Raw genomic sequence first — 25640 nt, forward strand, 5'->3', positions numbered from 1 at the left:
ATTCCTTCGTAGGACAGAGTTGCTTCGTTGTGTCGGGGAAATAATTTGACTATCACACGATACGTTTGAATCCCGACTGAGGAAAGGAGAAAAGGCTGCTGCTCGTTATCTTGAATTCTTTAGGCGGGGAGATTGAATCCAAATTGGCGTGACCACTCCGTCCAACCTTCCACTGCATTATCAAAAGGTCGAAAAGTGGGTGCAACAGCGTGTTGTGGCTGCGTTAGCGGTGAAGCGGCTGCTGCCGCATCGTTTTGCATCGCACGTTGACCCTGGACGAGCTGTCCAAGGGCATCCAGTAAGGCCTGCGTCTGCTGATTCTATAAGCGATAAAATTCGGACAGTACATCTGGAGATTGTGGCGAAGCCATTACACATGTAAATCAGGGATATTTAGAAAAGAACGTGGTATTGCCTCGTCGCCAATGTTGTGGTTGGCAGGAGAGCCAACCGCGTTTTTCTAAAGGAGGCCGAAATGCACGCGTCTCAGCTCACGCAGGCTGGCGTGAGGTCTGGAACATGACAAGGGAATTAGAATTGAGAAAAACGGACGTACTGGCGCCTTGCTAGGTCGCAGCAAATAACGTAGCTGAAGGCTATGCTAACTATCGTCTCGGCAAATGAGAGCGTAGCAGTCAGTGAACCATCGCTAGCAAAGTCGGCTGTACAACTGGGTCGAGTGCTAGGAAGTCTCTCTAGTCCTGCTGTGTGGCGGTGCTCGGTCTGCAATCACTGATAGTGGCGACACGCGGTCCGACGTGTACTACCGGACCGCGGCCGATTTAAAGGCTACCACCTAGCAAGTGTGGTGTCTAGCGGTGACTCCACAACGCTGCCATAGGTCAAACGGATATCAACAGGGTTTTTTAAAACAGGAACGTAAAGAAATATGAATGTTTCAGTTGGACCACTTTTTTCGCTTTGGACAGATGGCGCTGTACGTATAGGTACGTTGTATCACGTAACATTCCGCCAGTGCGGACGCTATTTCCTTCGTGATACATTACCCGTGTTAAAATGGACCGTTTACAAGTTGCGGAAAAGGTCGATATCGCTTTAACGTATGGCTATTGTGATCAAAATGCCCAACGAGCGTGTGCTATGTATGCAGCTCGGTATCCTGGACTACATCATCCAAGTGTCCGGAACATTCGCCGGATAGTTACGTTATTTAACGATACAGGAAGTGTTCAGCCACGTGTGAAACGTCAACCACGACCTGCAACAAATGATGGTGCCCAAGTGGGTAGGCGTTTCAGCTGCTGTAGATGCTAATCCGCAAATCAGTAGCAGACAAATTGCGCGAGAATCGGGGATCTCAAAATCGTCGGTGCTGATAATGCTACATCAACATCGATTGCAACCGTACCATATTTTTATGCACCAGGAATTGCGTGGCGACGACTTTGAACGTCTTGTACAGTTCTGTCACTGGGCACAAGAGAAATTACGGGACGATGACAGATTTTTTGCACGCGTTCTATTTAGCGAGGATGCGTCATTCACCAACAGCGGCAACGTAAACCGGCATAATATGCACTATTGGGTAACGGAAAATCCACGATTGCTGCGACAAATGGAACATCGGTGTCCTTGGCAGGTTAATGTATGGTGCGGCATAATGGGAGGAGGGATAATTGGCCCCCATTTTATCGATGGCAATCTAAATGGTGCAGTGTATGCTGATTTCCTACGTAATGTTCTAGCGATGTTACTACAAGATGTTTCACTGCATGACAGAATGGCGATGCACTTCGAACACGATGGGTGTCCGGCACATAGCTCGAGTGCGTTTGAAGCGGAATTGATTAGCATATTTCATGACAGGTGGATTGGTCGTCGAAGCACCGCACATTCACCGGATCTGACGTCTCCGGATTTCTTTCTGTGGGGAAAGTTGAAGGATATTTGCTACCGTGACCCACAGACAACGCCTGACTACATGAGTCAGCGCGTTGTCAATGCATGTGCGAACATTGCGGAAAGCAAACTACTGGCTGTTGAGAGGAATGTAGTTACACGTACTGCCAAATGCATTCAGGTTGACGGACATCATTTTGACCATTTATAGCATTAATGTGGTATTTACAGGTAATCACGCAAAAACAGCTTGCGTTCTCTGAAATGATAAGTTCACAAAGGTACAAGTATCACATTGGAACAACCGAAATGAAATGTTCAAACGTCCCTACGTTCTGTATTTTAATTCAAAAAAATCTACCTGTTACCAACTGTTTGTCTAAAATTGTGAGCCATATGTTTGTGACTATTGCAGCGCCATTAATTACAAAGCGAAGAAAGTGGTCTAACTGAAACATTCATATTTCTTTCCGAAATTCCTTTAGTAGGGAAGAAGAATGGCATATTCCAGAATTTGAAACACAAACAGCTGCTAGCTTGAGTTTCTTAGAAGTAGATACATTAGGGGTTGCGAAGCAACTAAAATCGCTTCATACGGGCAAGTCTTCAGGTCCAGATTGTGTACCTATTAGGTTCCTTTCAGATTACGCTGATACAATAGCTCCCTACTTAGCAATCATATACAACCGCTCGCTCACCGATAGATCTGTACCTACATATTGGATAATTGCGCTGTTTGCACCAGTGTTTAAGAAGGGTAGTAGGAGTAATCCATCAAACTACAGACCTATATCGTAGACGTCGGTTTGCAGTAGGGATTTGGAGCATATACTGTATTCAAACATTATGAATCACCTCGAAGGGAACGAACTATTGATACGTAATCAGCATGCTTTCAGAAAACATGGTTCTTATGCAACGCAGCTTGCTCTTTATTCGCACGAAATAATGGTCGCAGTCGACAGGGAATCTCAAGTTGTTTCCGTATTTCTAGATTTACGGAAAGCTTTTGACACCGCTCCCCAAAAGCGATTTCTAATCAAGCTGCGGGCCTATGGGGTATCGTCTCAGTTGTACAACTAGATTCGTGATTTCCTGTCAGGAAGGTTGCAGTTCTTAGTAATAGACGGCAAATAATCGATTAGTTATATCAAGTGTTCCCCAGGGAAGCGCCCTGGGCCATCTGGTGTTCCTGATCTATATAAATGACCTGGGTTACAATCTGAGCAGATTGTTTTGCAGATGATGCTGTAATTTACCGTCTAGTAAGGTCATCCGAAGACCAGAATCAGTTGCAAAGTGATGGTGTGGCAAGTGGCAGGAGGCAGTTGACGCTAAATAACGAAAAGTGTGAGGTGATCCACATGAGTTCCAAAATAAATCCGTTGAAATTTGATTACTCGATATACAATTCTCAAGGCTGTCAATTCAACTAAGAACCTGGGTGTTCGAATTAGGGACAACTTCAGTTGGAAAGACTAGATAGATAATATTGTGGGGAAGGAGAACCAAAGGTTGCGTTTCATTGGCAGGACACTTAGAAGTTGCAACAAGTCCACTAAAGAGGCAGCTTACACTACACTCTTTCGTTCTCTGTTAGAATATTGCTGTGCGGTGTGGGATACTTACCAGGTGGGATTGACGGATGACATCGAAAGGGTGCAAAAAAGGACAGTTTTGTATTATCACGCAATAGGGGAGAGAGTGTGACAGATATGATACCCGAGTTGGGGTGGAAGTAATTAAAGCAAAGAGGTGTTTCGTCGCGGCGAGATCTATTTACGAAATTTCAGTCACCAACTTTCTCTTCCGAATGCGAAAATATTTTGTTGAGCCCATCCTACATAGGTAGGAATGACCATCAAAATAAAATAAGAGTAATCAGAGCTTGAACAGAAAGGTTTAGGTGTTCGTTTTTCCCGCACGCTGTTTGGGAGTGGAATGGTAGAGAGATAATATGATTGTGGTTCGATGAACCCTCTGCCAAGCACTTAAATGTGAATTGCACAGTAATCATGTAGATGTAGATGAAGTACACGAAAATGTAATAATGTTGTTGTTGTTGTTGTTGTTGTTGTTGGTCTTCAGTCCTGAGACTGGTTTGATGCAGCTCTCCATGCTACTCTATCCTGTGCAAGCTTCTTCATCCCCCAGTACTTACTGCAACCTACGTCCTTCTGAATCTGCTTAGTCTATTCATCTCTTGCTCTCCCTTGGGGTTCCTATTTAAAAAAAACGCAGTTGATTTCCGTTTGACCTATGGCAGCGTTATCTAGTATTGCGTAGCAGCTACACAATGAAATAAACAACTTACACCAAAAATAAATTTCACATTAGAAACAGAAACTAGCTACACACTACATTTTCCAAATGTCACAATACATGAATCAAACAAGACACACAACTTCACAGTATTCAGGAAACTGACAATCACAAGCACCACCACTCACAACCTATCGAACCACCCATTGACACATAAGCAAACAAATTGCTGATTCATTCTCCACAAATTAAACAGAACACCCATGATCAAATAGAACTACACACAACAACTAAACACAATAAATCAAATAGCAGTAGAAAATCAAATTGCGGGCTTGATACGTCGACAAATTTAACCAAAAAACATATAAACAGTAAAAAAAATGAACATACCACACACACACCAGTCCTCACCCAACACAGAACAACGCAAAAACACAAACAGTGACCACACACAAGACCAATAGAGCAACAACACACACACAGAACGAAATGGTACATACTGAACTACAATAACAAGATTGTTCACAGTATAGGCAACATATTAAAGAAACAGTGAGTACATATAGAATACAGGACAGGGAACACAACACAGAAAATGATCAGAACACAAGAAACACCCACAAATAAATTTAACAAATCAGGAGTAAATGAACTCACATGGAACACTTGCCTGTCTGTGAACAGACGGTAGACGACTTCAAAACCAGATGTTCAGAACATCTCGGAGATTTAAAAAGCAACAGCTCCCATAGCACATTTTCTGACGGCCCAATAGCCCACAATAACTATCCAGCTGCAGTAGAAACAGACTTAAAGAGTACTAAAACCCAGCCACAACCTATACAGCAAACTGACCATTGAGGAAAACTGCCATATACAGAAGGAAGTAGCAGAAGGAAAACGGTCGTAAATGATACACTACACTCTGCATCCGCACACAATTTAACACATTAAAGGAACTTAACGAGAAAGACAACACAAACAGCTAAAAAGTCTACACACACAGCTATCGGCGTACAGAATACACACACAAAGTTAAAATGCAAACAAAATTCAAATTGCGCGCCAAACTCGCTGGTGAACAAATGAACACTGACCGGTCTGGGACACACGACAACCACGACTAAAGTCGGTTTTGGTGAAGTGCAAAGAGCTCTTACGACCTTATTTTGTGAAAATACGTGTTATGTCTACGTGTGCTTCACAACATCTCACCATGATGCTGAGAATAGGCTTGCCACACAAAAACTTTAGTAAAATCATATATACGCGCGAAATATCGCGACGAACTAAATAACGGTTAGAGCTTAAAATGATAGGTTAGTTCCAAACAAAATTTCTCATCAACATCGGTTGGCTGCAGATGACAAGCTACTTGTAATAAAAAATGCAAAAGTGATCCTGAAAAACCATGCAAACCGATTGTGAAGGTACTAACAAAAAGAAACGAATTTTGTTTGCACTAAATATCTACATAAATTTGTAATCATTAAGTAAAATGTTCACACTATAGATTAAATAAAACAGAAAACCACTGACGATGTCACAGAGGTGCTGAAACACGTTTAGGAACTTGGAAAAAACGGTGTTTTGCATAACTGGCAGACTTTACATCCAACAATTTTAATTGCAAAAACGGTAAAGAAAAGGAGCTGCAAATCCAAATGATGAATATAGCATATTCATATTTCACAATACCGAAGTGGAAAATGAGGATGAGATCCGCAGATATTTCTACTTTGGTAGCTACATGCAAATCAGTATATTTTATTACAGCCAGGTGTACTCAAAAATGTCATAGCAGCGGCCAGGATGATGTCGACCTTTCAGACAGGACAATCTAAATTCAAGTATATTTTTCAAGCACATTTAGAAACTGACACGTTATTCAGTGAATTTGTTACCACATGTGAGGACTGCTGGAATAACTCTCAGTATGGCTTTCAGCTTATAACTAAAACAAGGAAATTTATGATGTCCGATACAGACGAAAATTTAGGGTGATCCTGCATGAAAGGCAGTGTATGAAAAGGTAACTGTGTTAGTATGATGTAGATTGTAAATACATATCTACTGCTGCTGCCTCTGACGACTTCTGTGCCGTTAGTGGAGGGAGGGTCGCGGCACTCATCGACAAAAAAATATTGTTGTGTAAAGATACGTTGCAGACAGATGCCTGCAACTATGTCTCGACCGCTAGAAACTGCATTGTATCTACTACTCCATTGATCACGTGATCATTAACTTGAAATTCCGTACGTGGTTCTACCTACCAGTGAAAGAGATTGGATGCTTTGCTTCTCATCCCACTACACCTATGTTGGTTATAACGTGCTGTACCAGCATGCCTGGATGAGGTGTTGCATTAGTATCCACCATTAACAGAGCATAGATTCGAGCGGGTGCGCTGGTTGCCTGACGCCAGTACAGTCATCCGACGCATAAGGCCCACTAAATCTGATGTCCAGCGCACGCCATATGACGCCTAGAGCCTGACGGATAACGCATAATGTCTTATGCATGACGCCTGACACCTAACGCTTGCTGTATGACGCCCACCTTACAGCACTGCCAGAAACTGACACACATACACACAGTTGAGCTAGGAACTTACAATTCGACTTCAAGTACAAGCAAGTTTAGAAGGAATGAGCGGAAGTCACGTGAAGTACCGACATCTTTGATCTTGAGAGTGTAAAAGCACGTTTCTGTGGTAGTGGAAATTATTATCATGTTTTCTTCCAATGCGCTAAACATGGGTTAACTTTTAGGGACGAAGAAGGGACCAAAGGACGAACGCTTGGGTTGTGGCTACTGCTAGAGAACGTGAACAGTCTTCTAACTGATATTCGTAGTATAAGTTACACAATTACACCAAACATGGCACGCTTATTAGCAGGAAGAATTCAAGTGTTCTGTCGCACCTAGGGGTATCGTCTTTGATCAGTAGTCAAACCGTCTTAGTACCAGGGTTCAAATCCCACCATTGCTTAAAATTTGAATAAATATCATCTACAAAGGAGGCCTAAGACTTGTGGCTCGAGAAGTCACACTTAATCATCCAAAGGTCTGGCCAAAGAAGGTGGAGGAGCAAACAGAGTTCTAGGTGTGAACTTGGAGTGGGAAAGTGCCCATAAAAATGAAGGAATCAGCAATGACAAATGGCATGCTGAAGGTGATGGTAACCACTGCATTAAGGATGCATAATGAGTACCCACAGGACACGTCCCATGTAATCGAAATAATGTCATGATGACCTCTCCATTGGCAAAGGGTTCCGACCTAGTCCCCTATTCGGACCTCTGGGAGGGGATTGCGAAATAGGAGGTAAACGTGAGAAAAAGACTGAATAACTGACAAAACGTTTTACAAGCCTAGACGTGGGATGTCAGAAGGTTGAACGTGACGTGGATGCGAGAAAATCTGAAAAGGGAAACTGTAAGGCTCACTCTAGCTATGGATGGGTCAGTGAAGTGAAATGAAAGGAAGACAGGGATTTAAGATCAGGCGAGTATAGCAGCAGAAAATGGTAAAACATGAGTAGGACTCGTTATGAATGGAAGGCTAGGGCAGAGAGTGGGTTACTGTGAGACGTTCACACGTGGAGTTGCTCACATCAGAATCGAAAGCAATCCAACACCGACAACAACAGTTCAAGTGTACGAGCCGACGTCCTAAGCTGAAGACGAAGAGACAGAGAAGGTATGCAAGAATGTGGAATTCAGTATGTAAAGGGAGGTCAAAATATAATAGTCATGGGGGATTGGAATGCCGTTGCACGGGAAGGAATAGAAGAAAGAGAGAGTATCGGCGTGTACTAGAAACAAGTGAGGAGAAAGACTAATTGAGTTGTGCCAGATTTGAATGGTCACCTCTCTCTACAATGTTTCTATTTCTCCATCAGGTCGCGGGCTGTTTCTATCGCCCTGGATGCTGACTGTCATACTTGGAGGATTTCTCCCTAGATGATGTAATCCGGAAGTGTGGGTTCGTAGTCTTCGTGAAATTTCACTGCACGCCTCCAGTGCAGAACTGTGGGTTCAACTGGTAACGCCAAGGCTTCGACAAATGTTGATACTATTCTGCGCTGACATACTGCGGAAATTCTGGAGGACACAAAAATTTTACTACTCTCTCTTTTGTGTCCTTCATGAAAGTGCTCACCAGTCACCCCTATAGACTTCAGACGTCAGGAGTGTAAATTGTTACGGTTGAATAAGAGTGAAATGAAAGGGTCAATGATGCCATCCGGAGCACGTTCCTTGATAGCAGGTTAATTGACTTTTCTATATTCATATGATTCGGCATCAGTCTCGCTGTCGAAAACGTGTGTCATATCTTCCCCCATGAACCATGGACCTTGCCGTTGGTGGGGAGGCTTGCATGCCTCAGAGATACAGATACCCGTACCGTAGGTGCAACCACAACGGAAGGGTATCTGTTGAGAGGCCAGACAAACATGTGGTTCCTGAAGAGGGGCAGCAGCCTTTTCAGTAGTTATAGGGGCAACAGTCTGGATGATTGACTGATCTGGCCTTGTAACAATAACCAAAACGGCCTTGCTGTGTTTGTACTGCGAACGGCTAAAAGCAAGGGGAAACTACAGCCGTAATCCTTCCCGATGGCATGCAGCTTTACTGTATGATTAAATGATGATGGCGTCCTCTTGGGTAAAATATTCCGGAGGTAAAATAGTCCCCCATTCGGATCTCCGGGCGGGACTACTCAACAGGATGTCATTATCAGGAGAAAGAAAACTGGCGTTCTACGAATCGGAGCGTCAGATCCCTTAATCGGGCAGGTAGGTTAGAAAATTTAAAAAGGGAAATGGATAGGTTAAAGTTAGATATAGTGGGAATTAGTGAAGTGCGGTGGCAGGAGGAACAAGACTTTGGGGTCAGGTGACTACAGGGTTATAAACACAAAATCAAAGATGGGTAATGCATGAGTAGGTTTAATAATGAATAGGAAAATAGGAATGCGGGTAAGCTACTACAAACAGAATAGTGAACGCATTATTGCGGCCAAGATAGATACGAAGCCCACACCTACTACATTAGTACAAGTTTATATGCCAACTAGATCTGCAGATGACGGAGAAATTGAAGAAATGTATGATCAAATAAAAGAAATTATTCAGATAGTGAAGGGTGACGAAAATTTAATAGTCATGGGTGACTGGAATTCGGTAGTAGGAAAAGGGAGAGAAGGAAAAGTAGTAGGTGAATATGGACTGGGGCAAAGAAATGAAAGAGGAAACCGCCTGGTAGAATTTTGCACAGAGCACAACTTAATCATAGCTAACACTTGGTTCAAGAACCATAAAAGAAGGCTGTATACATGGATGAAGCCTGGAGATACTGACAGGTTTCAGATAGATTATATAATGGTAAGACAGAGATTTAGGAACCAGGTTTTAAATTGGAAGACATTTCCAGGGGCAGATGTGGACTCTGAACACAATCTATTGTTTATGACCTGTAGATTAAAACTGAAAAACTGCAAAAAGGTGGGAATTTAAGGAGATGGGATCTGGAGAAACTAAAAGAACCAGAGGTTGTACAGAGTTTCAGGGAGAGCATAAGGGAGCAATTGACAGGAATGGGGGAAAGAAATACGGTAGAAGAACAATGGGTAGCTTTGAGGGATGAAGTAGTGAAGGCAGCAGACGATAAAGTAGGTAAAAAGAGGAGGGCTAATAGAAACCCTTGGGTAACAGAAGAAATATTGAATTTAATTGATGAAAGGAGAAAATGTAAAAATGCAGTAAATGAAGCAGGCAAAAAGGAATACAAACTTCTCAAAAATGAGATCCACTGGAAGTGCAAAATGGCTAAGCAGGGACTGCTAGAGGACAAATGTAAGGATGTAGAGGCTTATCTCAATAGGGGTAAGATAGATACTTCCTACAGTAAAATTAAAGAGACCTTTGGAGATAAGAGAACCACTTGTATGAACATCAAGTGCTCAGATGGAAACCCAGTTCTAAGCAAAGAAGGGAAAGCAGAAAGGTGGAAGGACTATATAGAGAGTCTATACAACGGCGATGTACTTGAGGACAATATTATGGAGATGGAAGAGGATGTAGATGAAGATGAAATGGGAGATACGATACTGCGTGAAGAGTTTGACAGAGCACTGAAAGACCTGAGTCGAAACAAGGCCCCAGGAGTAGACAACATTCCATTGGAACTACTGACGGCCTTGGGAGAGCCAGTCCTGATAATACTACCATCCGGTGAGCAAGATGTATGAAACAGGCGAAATACCCTCAGACTTCAAGAAGAATATAATAATTCCAATCCCAAAGAAAGCAGGTGTTGACAGATGTGAAAATTCCGAACTATCAGTTTAATAAGTCACAGCTGCAAAATACTAACGCGAATTCTTTACAGACGAATGGAAAAACTAGTAGAAGCCGACCTCGGGGAAGATCAGTTTGGATTCCGTAGAAATGTTTGAACACGTGAGGCAATACTGTCCCTACGACTTATCTTAGAAGCTAGATTAAGGAAGGGCAAACCTACGTTTCTAGCATTTGTAGACTTACAAAAAGCTTATGACAATGTTGATTGGAATACTCTCTTTCAAATTCTGAAGGTAGCAGGGGTAAAATACAGGGAACGAAAGGCTATTTACAATTTGTACAGAAACCAGATGGCAGTTATAAGAGTCGAGTGACATGAAAGGGAAGCAGTGGTTGGGAAGGGAGTGAGACAGGGTTGTAGTCTCTCCCCGATGTTATTCAATCTGTATATAGAACAAGCAGTGAAGGAAACAAAAGAAAAATTCGGAGTGGGTATTAAAATCAGTGGAGAAGAAATAAAAATGTTGAGATTCGCCGATGACATCGTAATTCTGTCAGAGACAGCAAAGTACTTGGAAGAGCAGTGGAACGGAATGGATAATGTCTTGAAAGGAGGATATAAGATGGACATCAACAAAAGCAAAACGGGGATAATGGAATGTAGTCGAATTAAGTCGGGTGATGCTGAGGGAATTAAATTAGGAAATGAGACACTTAAATTAGTAAAGGAGTTTTGCTACTTGGGGAGCAAAATAACTGATGATGGTCGAAGTAGAGACGATATAAAATGTAGACTGGCAATGGCAAGGAAAGCGTTTCTGAAGAAGAGAAATTTGTTAACATCAAGTATAGATTTAAGTGTCAGGAAGTCATTTCTGAAAAGTATTTGTATGGAGTGTAGCCATGTATGGAAGTGAAACATTGACGATAACTAGTTTGGACAAGAAGAGAATAGGAGTTTTGGAAATGTGGTGCTACAGAAGAATGCAGAAGATTAGATGGGTAGATCACATAACTAATGAGGAGGTATTGAAAAGGATTGGAGAGAAGAGAAGTTTGTGGCACAACGTGACCAGAAGAAGGAATCGGTTGGTAGGACATGTTCTGAGGCATCAAGGGATCACCAGTTTAGTATTAGATGGCAGCGTGGAGGGTAAAAATCGTAGAGGGAGACCAAGAGATGACTACACTAAGTAGATTCAGAAGGATGTAGGTTGCAGTACGTACTGGGAGATGAAGAAGCTTGCACAAGATAGAGTAGCATGGAGAGCTGTATCAAACCAGTCTCAGGACTGAAGACCACCACAACACAGGCAACAACAATCTCTGAAGACGAGGACGGCGAAGGTCTGACAACACAGAAGCATGTTTTGCATACCCTACATCAGTTCTGTGTAGACATGTATGAAGTATCCGTTCCTCTCGATATGTCGTCCGATTTGTTTGTCTAATGCACCTCTGATTTGCATTTCTGAACTACCTGTAGGAGAGAGATCTGTCAGTATTTTTCTTCAATTATTTAAAGGCCCAACAGTAACTATGATAATGAGAGAAAGCCAACAATCACTGGTTTCAAAAACGAGCAATGTCCAGTTGCGTGTTTGAGATTAAATGAATTACTCTTGGCTGGGCGGAGAGAAATAGATGGGGCGAATTTAAACTTATACAATAAATTGTACATTTTATATTATCCATCTCCCTCAGAAGGACAAACAAAAGTACTATCAATCGGTGCCACGCCGAATAACTGCTTGCATAAGGGCCAACGTTGTCAGTTTGTAAAGATCTTTCTCTTCAACAAATCATCGAGTTATTTCTGAAACTGTAATCATCTGTTTGTCTTTACATGTACATCACATCTACCAAAACGGTCTGATTCGGATAATTATTGCCTGGTGCGACGTGTTTCTCTTTCTTAACATTTTTTATATTTTTCTTTATTTCGTTGTTCATACAGAATGTGTAATTGTTGACGTGCATTAACAGACATGTGTTGTAAGTATTCAGACCTATCATAATAAAGCGGGGGTCCCTCCAAAACAAATGCACATTTTTTTTTAAATCCACCTTTTATTCTACATATCTGAAAGTTTTACAGTGCTCCTTTAGGAACCATATTTTCATTTCTCCACATACTTTCCATCTCTCTCAACTGCCTTACGCCATCTTGGAACCAGCGCCTGTATACCCGCACGGTAAAATTCTGGACCAACCTGTTGCAGCCACTGTTTGGCAGCGTGGACAAGGGTGTCATCATCTTCGAACCTTGTTCCACGAAGAGAGTCTTTCAGTTTCCCAAACAGATGATAGTCACATGAAGCCAGGTCAGGACAATAAGGCGGGTGTTCCGCTGTTGTCCGTCCGAGTTTTCTGTTCGCTCCCATGGTTTTTTGACTGACGTGTGCCGTTCATTGTCGTGCAACATCAAAACGTCCTGCTTTTGCCGATGTGTTCGAACACGACTCAGTCGAGTTTGAAATTTCTTCAGTGTCGTCACATATGCATCAGAATTTATGGTGGTTCCACTTGGCATGATGTCCACAAGCAAGAATCATTTGGAATCGAAAACCACCTTATCCATAACTTTTTCAGCAGAAGGTATGCTTTTGAGGTTTTTTTTATTGGGTGAATTTGCATGATGCCTCTTCGTCTCTGGTAAAAAATGATGGAGCTATGTTTTATCACCGGCCACAATTCTTCCAAGAAATTCATCTCCACCATTCTCGTACTGTTCCAAAAGTTTGCTGCATACCGTTTTTCTTGTTTCTTTGTGAGCCACTGTCAGCATCTTGGGAACCCAACTGGCACAAACCTTTTTAACACCAACACTTTCAGTATTCTACAAACACTTCCTTCCCGTATCCCAACGTAGCGTAGCGTGAGAATTCGTTCACTGTGATGCGTCTGTCAGCAGTCACCGATTTGTCAACTCTCTGCACGTTGTCTGGAGTGTGTGCAGTACGAGGCCTGCCACTGCGAGGACAATCCTCAATACTTTGTCCGACTTTTACCCCACCCAAGACGGAGTGTATCCAGTCCTCTCCCGTTCATCACTTTTCTCTCCTTCCTTTCTTTGCTCGTCAATAATTAATAGAGAAATTACATCCCATCGGGCCGAGCTTGTAGAGGTACAAAGACAAAAAAATAAATTTTACATTGAGATAATTTTACAACATAAATAACAACGTCAACATACATAACAATTTTTCGTTTCATTTCCATACATAATATCACCAAATGACTCAATAAAGTTAGAATAAAGGAGTAAAGATACTAATAATTTCATTTTGCTTCCTAAACGATATTGAATTGACGAAATAGTGATACAGAATACCAAAGAATGATCAACGTTTGTCCGTCACACACGCCTTCCAGAATTAAGAATTATTTGTTGTTATTTAGCATTTCCTATAGCTACCTAATTACATATACGATATTCCAGAATGAAGGTAGGAGACGAGATAGTGGAGAAAGTACATCTTTGGGAACGAGCCGTAAGTCATACCTGAACAGCTCATTTGGGTGAGCGCGAAAGGCAGAGGTCCATAGTTGGAGTCTCTGTCAGATACACAGTTTTAATCTGACAGAAAGTTTGATACATGAGATTATTTACAGACCTCTAGTCCGATCTACAGATGCTAACGTATTCACTCCCTCTCTTCCATTCCTGTCGTCTATTTAATCCATGGCCCATGTCCACTTCATAATTAGCTGCCTGCTGCCTATATTTACAAACACTACGCGGCGAGGCAACTACCAATCTCCCTCGCGTCTCGCGCACTGTTCACGGGCCGCGTAGGACCAATTGCACTTGTTTATAAACAAGTCTCTGCAGCAGCTTCCGGTACAACAGCGCATAGATCAGTCGTTCCTAACCGTGGCGTAATTACCTCTTGAGGGGTAAAATGAAATTTTATAAGGGGTGAAAAGGAAGTTTCATTATAGTTTGAGTCTAGAAATGCGACTATTTTCGAAAGATTTTTATTGTTATCATCAGTATTTTGTGAAACTGTCATACTGATTACGTAAGGTAGCAATAATTACATTTTTTTGTTTCAAATACTAGCATTAACACATGAGACAGTTGGTGGAGGTTACAGCTTGTGAAACAAATGTATAAAGAACATCGTCCTTGTTCCTCACATAGTCCAGCTTCTATACTTACACTTTGTATGATCCGTCTGTGACAGCAGAACCGATACATATATGATTAAATACCACATGAGAATTCCTTCTTCGAGTTGGCTGTAGTTCCCACAATGGACCAGCAACTGCTTCATTATTCACTTCACTACAGTGAACTATCTAATAAAAATCACAACACAGCAATCATTATATATTATCTGCTACCTTGCGTTGCGGCAGTGGTCAGACGCAAAGTACTGGCAGCTTGAAGTCTTCCGATTTCTACCATTTCAGTGGTAAGGGGGACCAGGAATCTAGTGCATAACGAGTAGTAGGTATAATATGCACACTCTGACTTGATCTATTTTAGAATAGGGTTGCAGGATTTGAGTGAAGTCAGTGTCATTAGAGGGACGTGTTTTTTAATAACTATCTATCATCAACGTAGATTATTAGCTTCCTTGCCTGAGAAGAAGTTGTAGGTAACACTCGCGATGCACGAGAATTACTTCATCTTTCTGTAAATATAAATAAAATGTTGTTAGAATCAAACCAAAGGGCTTATTAACTAATTATTTCGGGGATTAATAAGACACCTACGAAAACTGAATATCATTTAAGAAATAAAAGCCTTCAAAGAAAATTCTTTTTATTGTAAAGTTTAGTTAGGCGCTAACGTTGTTGTTGGTTTGGGGTGGGGAGAGGGGGCAGGGGGATGCTGGCCAATATCTGATCGCACTCAGGGATAAAAGTCTCCGAAAAAATGGGAACCACTGGCGTAAACAATGGACTGTTCCTCTTCAACAATCAAAATCTACTCCAATATTAAACACTCTTCTACGACACTGGCGGACTGTCGTAAATGTAATGTACAATCTTAAGTACACTTAACTACATTCATACATCACGCAACTTTCATATTAAACGTAAACGTAGAAATAGGCTGACGTAACATAATGTATACCCACAATACAGCAAAACTACGCTCTTTAAATAAAATCTCCAGATACACTGTCCTCCCGCAGTAAATGGGCCTTCTTGATTGACCTTTCTTGCTTATTAGTTAACTCTTTTCATGGCGATTTTTCGCTCTTTGTGTAGCTATATACAGTGGCACCTTTTCCTTCGTGTGAGCATTATCTTCCACACCTCTTTCTCCTGTTTCGTTTCATTCAATCAGAAAAAGAATTCTTGCCCTTTCTGTAAATGCCAATACAAAAGCTGAATTCTTCAACTTCGAGTAAGATGTTTCTATGATGTCTTGACTCTTTCTACATAAATATTCGCTGGCAAATCTTCTTACAGGTGTTGAGATTTTCGCTGAAGTATCTATTGTCTCTTCTTGCCTTCCGACATACTGTACGTATATAAACCTCCGTTCCTGCAAAAGTATACATTTATTAACTACGTTTTCTGCTGCGCCTGACTTGTGCACTGTAACGGTTCCTTCATCACTCTGCCTCCCAATACATAGCTTGCTTACTGGATATTTTTTCTTCTGAAAGGTAAGCTCGATCACAAAATTCTCTGCTAATACTGATCTCTCCACTGCAAACTCCTTTGCTTCATTTTCCTCTTCCTCTTGTCCTTCGTCTTCGTCATTTCCTTCCTCCCTCTTCCTTGGCTGCATCTTTCTCTTCATCCTCCACTACCATTGCATCTACTAGTCCTTTCCTCTGACTCCTTCTACTGCATTCATCTTTCCATGGCAACAGATTAGAACATCAGTATCATCACTTCTCCATTTCCATCTTTTGCAACATTAGTACCTCTAGCCTATTCGGCAACTACCCCATTCTCAGCTCATCTCTTCTTCTTTTTTCGCTCTGTGCACACAAGTTTCTGTTTCGGATGCTGTACGCCTTTGCAGATGCACTCTCGCACGCACACGGGAGAGAAGCCGTACCAGTGCGCCGAGTGCGGGAAGTCGTTCAGCCAGCTGCGCAACTACAAGTACCACGTGTCGGTGCACGCGGGCACGCGGGAGTTCGCCGCCGCCTGCCCCGAGTGCGGCAAGGTGTTCAACAACCGCGGCTACCTCAGCACGCACATGAAGATCCACCGCAACCGCAAGGAGTACGCCTGCGCCGACTGCGGCCGGCGATTCAACCAGCGGGTTGCCTACACGACGCACGTGCGCATACACACGGGCGAGCGGCCATACGTCTGCACGGTCTGCGACAAGACCTTCACGCGCTCGATACTACTCAAGCAGCACATGCGTACGCACACCGGCGAGAAGCCCTTCACCTGTGAGGTACGTTTTCGGGAACATGATTTACTTCTTTTTCTCTTTTCGTGTACCTTTCCAAACCAGATCTGTTCGTATAGGGAAATGTGCAATGAGCTAGTCTACGGGCAACGTATGTGAGCCAAACTCGAATCTAGTCCTCACAGCGGGTTAACATCTATCAAGTAGTTTCCCACGCCCGTTTAGGCCAATGCTGGGCTGGAGCCTAGATTCAGCCTCAAAGAATATGGTAACAACGAGACAAGATACGATAACTCATGGAACAAAGTTGACATGATGCACAGACAGATGGGACACAGGATTTTCCTGTCTTACGTTACCTTAGCAACTGTGGCTTCAGGAAGGACATCAGACCACCAAGTTACTTAATAAAAAAAATATTTTCCAAATTCTGAAAGAGTGGACACTGTACTAGATGGGAAAAAAAGAGAATAGATTACCTTTTAACACCATTTAGATTGATATCTATTCATTTTGTTGTATTTCTAGTTAAGTTGATTAATTAGCATGTAAATCACTGAAAAAATATACAGTGTATAGCTATAGCTCTAGGTTTCTTCCGCTAAATATTTATCACTTCTCTGTAACAAAATTAGTTTGAGCAATGTACTGGTATGATGTATGGGACAGGTACTCAAATCCAAATCCGTTCATCGTGGTTTAAAGTTTCATCAGTCTCCTAAAATCACTTCAGTGAATTCTGGAATGGATGGTGAAACGAGATCATTGTTCCAGAATGAGATTTTCACTCTGCAGCTGAGTGTGCGCGGATATGAAACTTTCTGGCAGATTAAAGCTGTGTGCCTTTCGTGGTCAAGTGCTCTACCAACTGAGCTACTCAAAAAGGACTCACGACCCGTCCTCACAGCTTCAATTCTGCCAGTACCTCGTTTCCTACCTTCCAAACTTCACAGAATTTCTCCTGCGAACCTTGCAGAACTAGTACTACCAGAAGAAAGGACATAGCTGAGACGTGTCTTAGCCATAGCCTGGTGGATGTTTACAGAATGAGATTTCCACTGTGTGCGCTGATATGGAACTTCCCGGTGGATTAAAACATTGTGGCGGACCCAGACTCGAGATCGGGACCTTTGCCTTTCGCGTGCCAGTGCAATATCCTTAACATTACTATTACTTCCCACTTCTATCATTCATGAACTGAAATACCTCATGTGTTGTAACCTTATTCCGGTATCATTTAAGTTCCTGTTAAAAGCTAGAATGTTTTTCCAATTCATTACATTTCAGCTATAATTCGGAACGTACTGGTGATGAACTTCAGCAACTATATTGCCTTTCACGATTTTAAATCGGATCTCAGTGCGCACCTCAGCACCACCACTTGGAACTCATGCTTAAACCTAATGCTTTTAAAACGATTTAGATTGATTTCTATCCATTTTGCTGTATTTCTTGTTATGTGAATTATCTGGCTTGTAAATAACTGTAAATATTTACATACTCAAAGGGGCTTTCAGAATATAGATGTAGATGTATATTTTATGGCGCTAAATATTTTTATTTTTAACTTTTCTCTGCGATGAAATTTGTTTTGCGTAAGAGATAGGTGTTATATATGGGGGAGGTATTCACATCTCAATCCTAAAATCTTGCATTAAGTTTTCATTGGTCTCCATAAATTACTTCAGTGAATTCTGGAATGGTTGCTGAAACAACATCACTATTGCTTTCCACTTTCATCCTTCTTGAACTGAAATACCGCATGGACTATAACCTTATTCCCTGTTTATGTAAGCACCTAGTAATTAATGATGTCGATACATTTGATAAACATGTTTCCCGTTTATGCTGAGAAGCTACTAGTAGTATAAGATAATAAATGGGCTCCGATTTTCTCCTTAAAGATTATGTCGGTTTCGTTGGGCTACACAGTTCCCACACAAGTACTGGTGTACAGTAAACCGATTCTCTAGAGGGGGTAACATTCCTCACCATTTGTTTTGAGTAGCACAGAACCTATTTGCTAACGTGTCTCAGGAGAGGTAAGCACCGGTAACGAGTCTGCAACTGAATCAAAAATTTAATGAGTCTTCGTCCTCTTCTGTTCCATAACGGTTGATTTGGTTGAATCAGTTCTTCAGTGTAGCAGGTAAACTAACTAGTGGATTTCTTTTATGCTTTCGGTGTTTTAAGTTCCTGATATGAAATTGGAATGTTTTTCCATTTCATTACATCTTAGCTATCAACCGTAACGTACTGGTGGTGAATTTCAGCAGTTGTATCGCCTTTCACGATTTTAAGTCTCAGTGCGAAGCTCTTATTTCTCCATTACTATTCTCAGCAAAACCACTTGCTGCAGCGTGATGAATCTCAGTACGTCACGCACACAACCGACAGAACGCCATTTCTAGATTCGTTCTTTTCGTTTCATCTTTTAAATAAAACAGTGAGATAAAATTGTTCCGTTCAGTTTCGTTATATTCCAGCCTATAGAATCGAAAAGTCCTTCCATTACTCTAATATGTGTTCCCAGATTTGTGAAACGTTGGAGAGAATCGTCAAGAATACATTAAGCAGTTGTCCTATGGTGGAAAATCCCAGTGATCTAAGAGAAGCTTCCAGTCTTTGGGCATTTCATATTATGCATATCCTAAATCCATGAATTTAAATATTTAAAGACAAACGTCATACTTAGAAACTGCATGCAACCATCCCAGTTGCTTTATAACAGGCAAACATTGACCATAACCCTTCCTGAACGTAACTCAGTAGCATGAAAATATGCATTTAATATTTTTATGCCCAAGAAATTAATAGATTGAGTTTAATAATGTGACAGCTGATTGTAAGGTGAAATAATTTCTAAAAAGCATTGACAGATTTGGGACACAATGAGTATTTATCTGAAATATGTGCCCTCCTCAGGTATGTCTCCCTTGTTTGAAACAAGTAATGAAGCAGTATTCTTAGAAGTGAGACAATTTTCAGCATCCTTTGCATTTTTGTGAATACGTTATTGCTGTTTACAACTACCTGAAATGCATAAAAAAAGCATATGCAAACACCATTTTTGCAGAAATCTTTTTTCGTGTCTCCATGATGATTTCACACGAAAAAGGGAATTCATTATCTGTGGGTAATTCTAACGGCTGTGTCTTAACCCATGCCTCTGGCGCTGTACTGATGTGTTGAAATCCTAAGTGTAAAATAGGTAGCTTCGATCGCATGCGTGAATGAAGGCCTCAAATACTTGTAGTTGCATCGTATCGACTCAGTACGCTACCTATATCGTTTTCTTCCATTTTTAAAGTGCCTCTTTAAATCATAGGACATGTAGATTCATTGACTGTGCTGCTGTGGTGCAAGGCAGTCCATTACGCGATCTATTATGATGATTGTTAATGTCGTAATGGTCTTCAGTCCGAAGACTGGTTTCAGGCATCACTCAATGTTACGCTGTGTAAGCGTCGTCATCTCCGAATAACTACATCTTTCTTTACTTGGTTACTGTGTTCATCTCTTGGTCTCCCTCCAGGACTTTTACCCCCCACACTTCCCCCAAATACTAAACTGGTGATTCCTTGACGTCTCAGAACGTGTCCTATCAACCGATCCCTTCTTTTGCTCAAGTTGTGCCACAAATTTCTTGTCTCCCCAGTTCAAATGGTTCAAATGGCTCTGAGCACTACGGGACTAAATATCTGTGGTCATCAGTCTCCTAGAACTTAGAACTACTTAAACCTAACTAACCTAAGGACATCACACCCATCCATGCCCGAGGCAGGATTTGAACCTGCAACCGTAGCGGTTACGCGGTTCCAGACTGAAGCGCCTAGAACCGCACGGCCATACCGGCCGGCCTCCCCAGTTCCCATCAGTACTTCCTCATTAGTTACGTGATCGACCCATCTAATCTTCAGCATTGTTTTATTGCACCACATTTCGGAAGCTTCTGCTCTTTTCTTATCTAAACTGATTATCGTCCATGTTTCACTTCCGTACTTGGCTACACTCTCGACAAATACCTTCAGGAAAGATTTCCTAAGATTTTATCTATATTCGATGTCAACCGCTCTCTCTTGTTCAGAAAGGCTTTGCTTGCCACGGCCAATTCACATTTTATATCCTGTCTACCTCGGAAATCATCATTTGGTTGCAAAAATAGTAAAAGTCGTCTACTATTTAAGTGTCTCGTTTCCTAATCGGATTTCCTTAATATCACCTGATTTAATTCGGCTACTTTACGTTAGCCTTGTTTCGCTTTTCTTCATGTTCATATTACATCGTCTTTTCAAAACACTGTTAATTTCGTTCCATTGCCCTTTTAAGTCCTTCGCTGTTACTGAAAGAATCACAATGTAATATGCACACCTCAAATTTTCATTTCTTCTTCCTGAACATTAATTCCTATTCCAATTTTTTTGTTTGGTTTCCTTTCTGCTCGCTCAGTGTATAGATTTAATAACGTCGGGGATAGGCTACAATCCTGTCTCACTCCCTTTTCAACCACTACTATCCTTTCATGCTCCTTGACTCTTATAAGTACAGTCTGTGTATGTAAAAGTTGTAAATAGCCTTTCGGCCCTGTATTTACAGGATCTAACATTCTCCATTCTAATCCGCAGAATGACAGTTTTGTTTCTCCTGAGGACGGCATCCTCGTAAGTAGTTACCACCCAGAGATCAGAATGGTGGACTATTTACCATCAGAATACTTTACCCCAGAGGACGCCATCATCATTTATCCATACAGCATAACTTCGCGAAAAGTTATGGTTCTAGTTTCCTCTTGCTTTCAGCCGTTCGCAATACCAGCACATTAAGGTCGTTTTCGTTGCTGTTACAAAGCTAATCAGTCAATCATCCAGACTCTTGTACCTGTAACTCCTGAAAATGCTGCTGCCCCTATTCAGGAACCACACGTTTGTCTGGCCTGTCAAGAGGGGCCCACCTTTATGGTTGTACCTAAGGTATGGCTATCTATATCGCCGAGGCACGCGAACCACCCCACCGGTGGCAAGTTCCACGGTTCATGGGGGTGGGTTATGATGCCAAGGACAATTGATTAAAATGGAAAATGAAACAGGAAATGAACTTAATGTACTGATGAATCTTTTGTTTACTATAAAACTTTGACGGAAACTGGCTGCCTGTGACGTCAATAGATACTATAACTATTTCATTCAATCGATACCTGTACAATATGCAACATCTCATGGCTTATTGTCATACTGCCACAAGGAACCATCGATGCTTGTGAGAAACACTGCGATGTAAATTACATCTTCCTTCTGATGATGGAGGTTTAATTGTCATATCACATAGCTAACGAACTAAATACTTTGTGACTTTTGTAGTATTATATTTTCCGTCTATGTACTGTTGACCACAAATGTGAGAAGCTGTAAAGTTCTATCGAAGGAAGTATCCAGGTCACTGCCTTTGCTCATCTTTCGCTCGATTATGGTAAATACTTAGATGTAACAAACGCTGCTCTAGTGTGATGTGCTTCTCAAGCGTTTTTGAGAAGTCGACATTCGAAGTTTCAATAGCCCCTCGAAAAGTACATGAGAGCATAGACTGTCGACCAGCGGAGCTACAACGGTCAGTTTTGGAGTTCGAGTATAATTTTTATCCTAGTCGTCTGTCAAATACTCATATGGCTACAGCGACTCATATTTCTTCAGAAAGGAACAGCAATAAAAACGCTCACCATTGTGGTGCATTTGTAGTGAGGTGTAATCAAGAAATGATAAGGGATCACTAATCTATCAATAATTTCATGTGCTGTCGTAATGTAAGCATATCGAGCTATAACTGATTCGAAAGAAGTACCTGGTAATTACAATAAGGGCCTCAGTGTGCTGATGGGAATATAAGGAACACAATACAAAGATTGTTACACGGTGATTACCATTATTATCACTGTTCCTTTCTAGACAAACAAGATTCGTTGTTGTGATACGGGTATTTGATGGAAGATTAGAAAAAAAAGAAACTAAAATAACGTGGCTGGAATGCAGTACAGGAAGACCTGCAGTCTGCCACCTTAGCCTGTTCTGTTGAGCCTCTGCATGGCGGCTTCTACCCTCTTGTGATATTTAATGGGATCTTGGTACTTGGGACGTTGACTTTTCGAAACGCTTGAGAAATGCATCATTACTACATCAAGTACATCTATGTTACTGGCCAGTAAAATTGCTACATCACGAAGATGACGTGCTACAGACGCGAAACTTAACCAAGAGGAAGAACATGCTGTGATATCCAAATGATTAACTTTTCAGAGCATTCACACAAGGTTGGTTGGCGCCGCTGGCGGAAACTACAACGTGCAGACATAAGGAAAGTTTCCAACCGATTTCTCATACACAAACAGTAGTTGACCGGCTTTGTCTGGTGAAACGTTGTTGTGATGCCTCTTTTAAGGAGGAGAAATGCGTACCATCACGTTTCCGACATTGATAAAGGTCCGATTGTAGCCTATCGCGATTGCGGTTTATCGTATCGCGACATTGCTGCTCGCGTTGGTCGAGATCGAATGACTGTTAGCAGAATATGGAATCGGTGGGTTCAGGAGGGTAATACGGAACGCCATCCTGGATCCCAGCGGCCTCGTATCACTAGCAGTTGAGGTGAGAGGCATCGTATCCACATGACTGTAACGGATCGTGCAGCCACGTCTCGATCCCTGAGTCATCATATGGGGACGTTTGCAAGATTGCAACCATCTGCACGAAGAGTTTCAAAAAAATGGTTCAAATGGCTCTGAGCACTATGGGACTCAACATCTTGGGTCATATGTCCCCTAGAACTTAGAACTACTTAAACCTAACTAACCTAAGGACAGCACACATACCCATGCCCGAGGCAGGATTCGAACCTGCGACCGTAGCAGCCCCGCGGTTCCTGACTGCAGCGCCAGAACCGCACGGCCACCGCGGCCGGCACGAAAGTTTGCAGCAGCATGGACTATCAGCTCAGAGATCGTGGCTTCGGTTACCGTTGACGCTGCATCACAGATAGGAGCGCCTGCGATGGTGTACTCAACGTCGAACCCGGGTGCATGAATGGCAAAACGTCATTTTTTCGGATGAATCCACGTTCTGTTTACAGCACCACGATGGACACATCCGTGTTTGGCGACATCGCGGTGAACGCAGATTGGAAGCGTGTATTCGTCATCGCCATACCGGCGTATCACCCGGCGTGATGGTATGAGGTGCCATTGGTTACACTTCTCGGTCACCTTTTGTTCGCGTTGACAGCAATTTGAACAGTGGACGTTACATTTCAGATGTGGTACGACCAGTGGCTCTACCCTTCATTCGATCCCTGAGAAACCCTACATTTGAGCAGGATAATGCACGACCACATGTTGTAGGTCCTGTACGGGCCTTTATGGATACAGAATATGTTCGACTGCTGCCCTGGCCAGATCTCTCACCAATTGAAAACGTCTGGTCAATGCTGGCCGAGCAACTGGCTCGTCACAATACGTTAGCCACTACTCTTCATGAACTGAGGTATTGTGTTGAAGAACTCAATGCCCTGGCGTATCAAGGCCGTTATTACGACCAGAGGTGGTTGTTCTGGGTACTGATTTCTCAGCATCTATGCACCCAAATTGCGTGAAAATGCAATCACATGTCGATTCTAGTATAATATAATACATCTGTCCAATTAATACCCTTTTATCGTCTGGAGTTGTTCTTTTAATGGCCAGTAGTGCAATTATTCAATAAAGTCATGTGGAAGGCGAGCAAAATCGGTGAGCCATTATGTGTAGGAATCAGGTGTGAATGGATCTGGAGCACGAGCTGATAGCTGTTTGTTGTCACTGGCTTAGGTGTGTGGAAAGCAGTTCGCGGACCGCAGCAACACGATGCTCCACCTGCGGCTGCACTCCGGCGTCAGGCCGTACAGCTGCGGCGAGTGCGGCAAGGCGTTCACCAAGAAGCACCACCTCAAGGCGCACATGTCGTGCCACACGGGGCTGCGGCCGCACGCCTGCGACCGCTGCGGCGCGCGCTTCAGCCAGGCCAGCAACATGCGCACGCACCGCGGCAGGTGCACCGCGCTGGGGCCTTTCCTCGGCGGCGGAGGCGACGGGGGTGGAGGGCGTGGCGAGCCCGCGGTCAGAGCGGCGGTCACCAGCGTCATCATGCGCGTGTCCGGCGAGCTGGTGCAGCACGTGCTGCAGCGCTCTGACGATGAAGCCGCCGGCAGCGGCCGAAACGTCACGCTCGCTGGCGACTCCGCTTCGTCTCTCGGGGCTCCGTGAGCCATGTTGTTCTTGTTGTCTTCAGTCCTGAGACTGGTTTGATGCAGCTCTCCATGCTACTCTATCCTGTGCAAGCTGCTTCATCTCCCAGTACCTACTGCAACCTACATCCTTCTGAATCTGCTTAGTGTACTCATCTCTCGGTCTCCCTCTACGATTTTTACCCTCCACGCTGCCCTCCAATGCTAAATTTGTGAGCCATGCACACAGCATAATACGAGAAGGCTCCTCTCTCGCGTTATAATCACTAACATTCGCTGCGAGCCAATATACCGAGGCAATGCCAGTTACTAAATTTAAGAGACAATTATGTAGCAGCATCCACATTAAGGACTGTTATGTTATTTTACGTTTATTCACCAACGATGCTTGTTATGTAATACTGCTCTTCCATCGTTCCCCATAGTTTTGACAGCGACAGTCGTAATTTTATGCTTCTTTACGTAATTCGTGCTTCAGATTGCCGTATTCAATTTAATTTTTGTTTACTCCACACTATTAAATTTTCATCAGCTAATGTGCCCTGAAAACTCAAGCAAATAATTTTAAAATAAGATGTGTATCTTGTTTAAATAGGTGTACACTTT

The 25640-nt window shown here is 42.5% G+C and overlaps 1 protein-coding gene across 1 annotated transcript in view; it reads left to right on the forward strand.

Annotated features, from left to right (window-relative positions):
- The window catches only part of LOC126281780 (zinc finger protein 501-like), a 46459-nt gene extending 21406 nt beyond the window's left edge, over positions 1 to 25053 (forward strand). The window contains exons 2-3 of the mRNA XM_049980986.1: positions 16428 to 16814; positions 24619 to 25053. Coding sequence (XP_049836943.1) covers positions 16428 to 16814; positions 24619 to 25053 — 822 coding nt within the window. The remainder of the gene's footprint in view (positions 1 to 16427; positions 16815 to 24618) is intronic.
- The last annotated feature ends 587 nt before the right edge of the window (positions 25054 to 25640 follow it).

The sequence above is a fragment of the Schistocerca gregaria genome, chromosome 7 (genome assembly GCF_023897955.1).
Source record: "Schistocerca gregaria isolate iqSchGreg1 chromosome 7, iqSchGreg1.2, whole genome shotgun sequence".
NCBI lineage: Eukaryota > Metazoa > Arthropoda > Insecta > Orthoptera > Acrididae > Schistocerca > Schistocerca gregaria.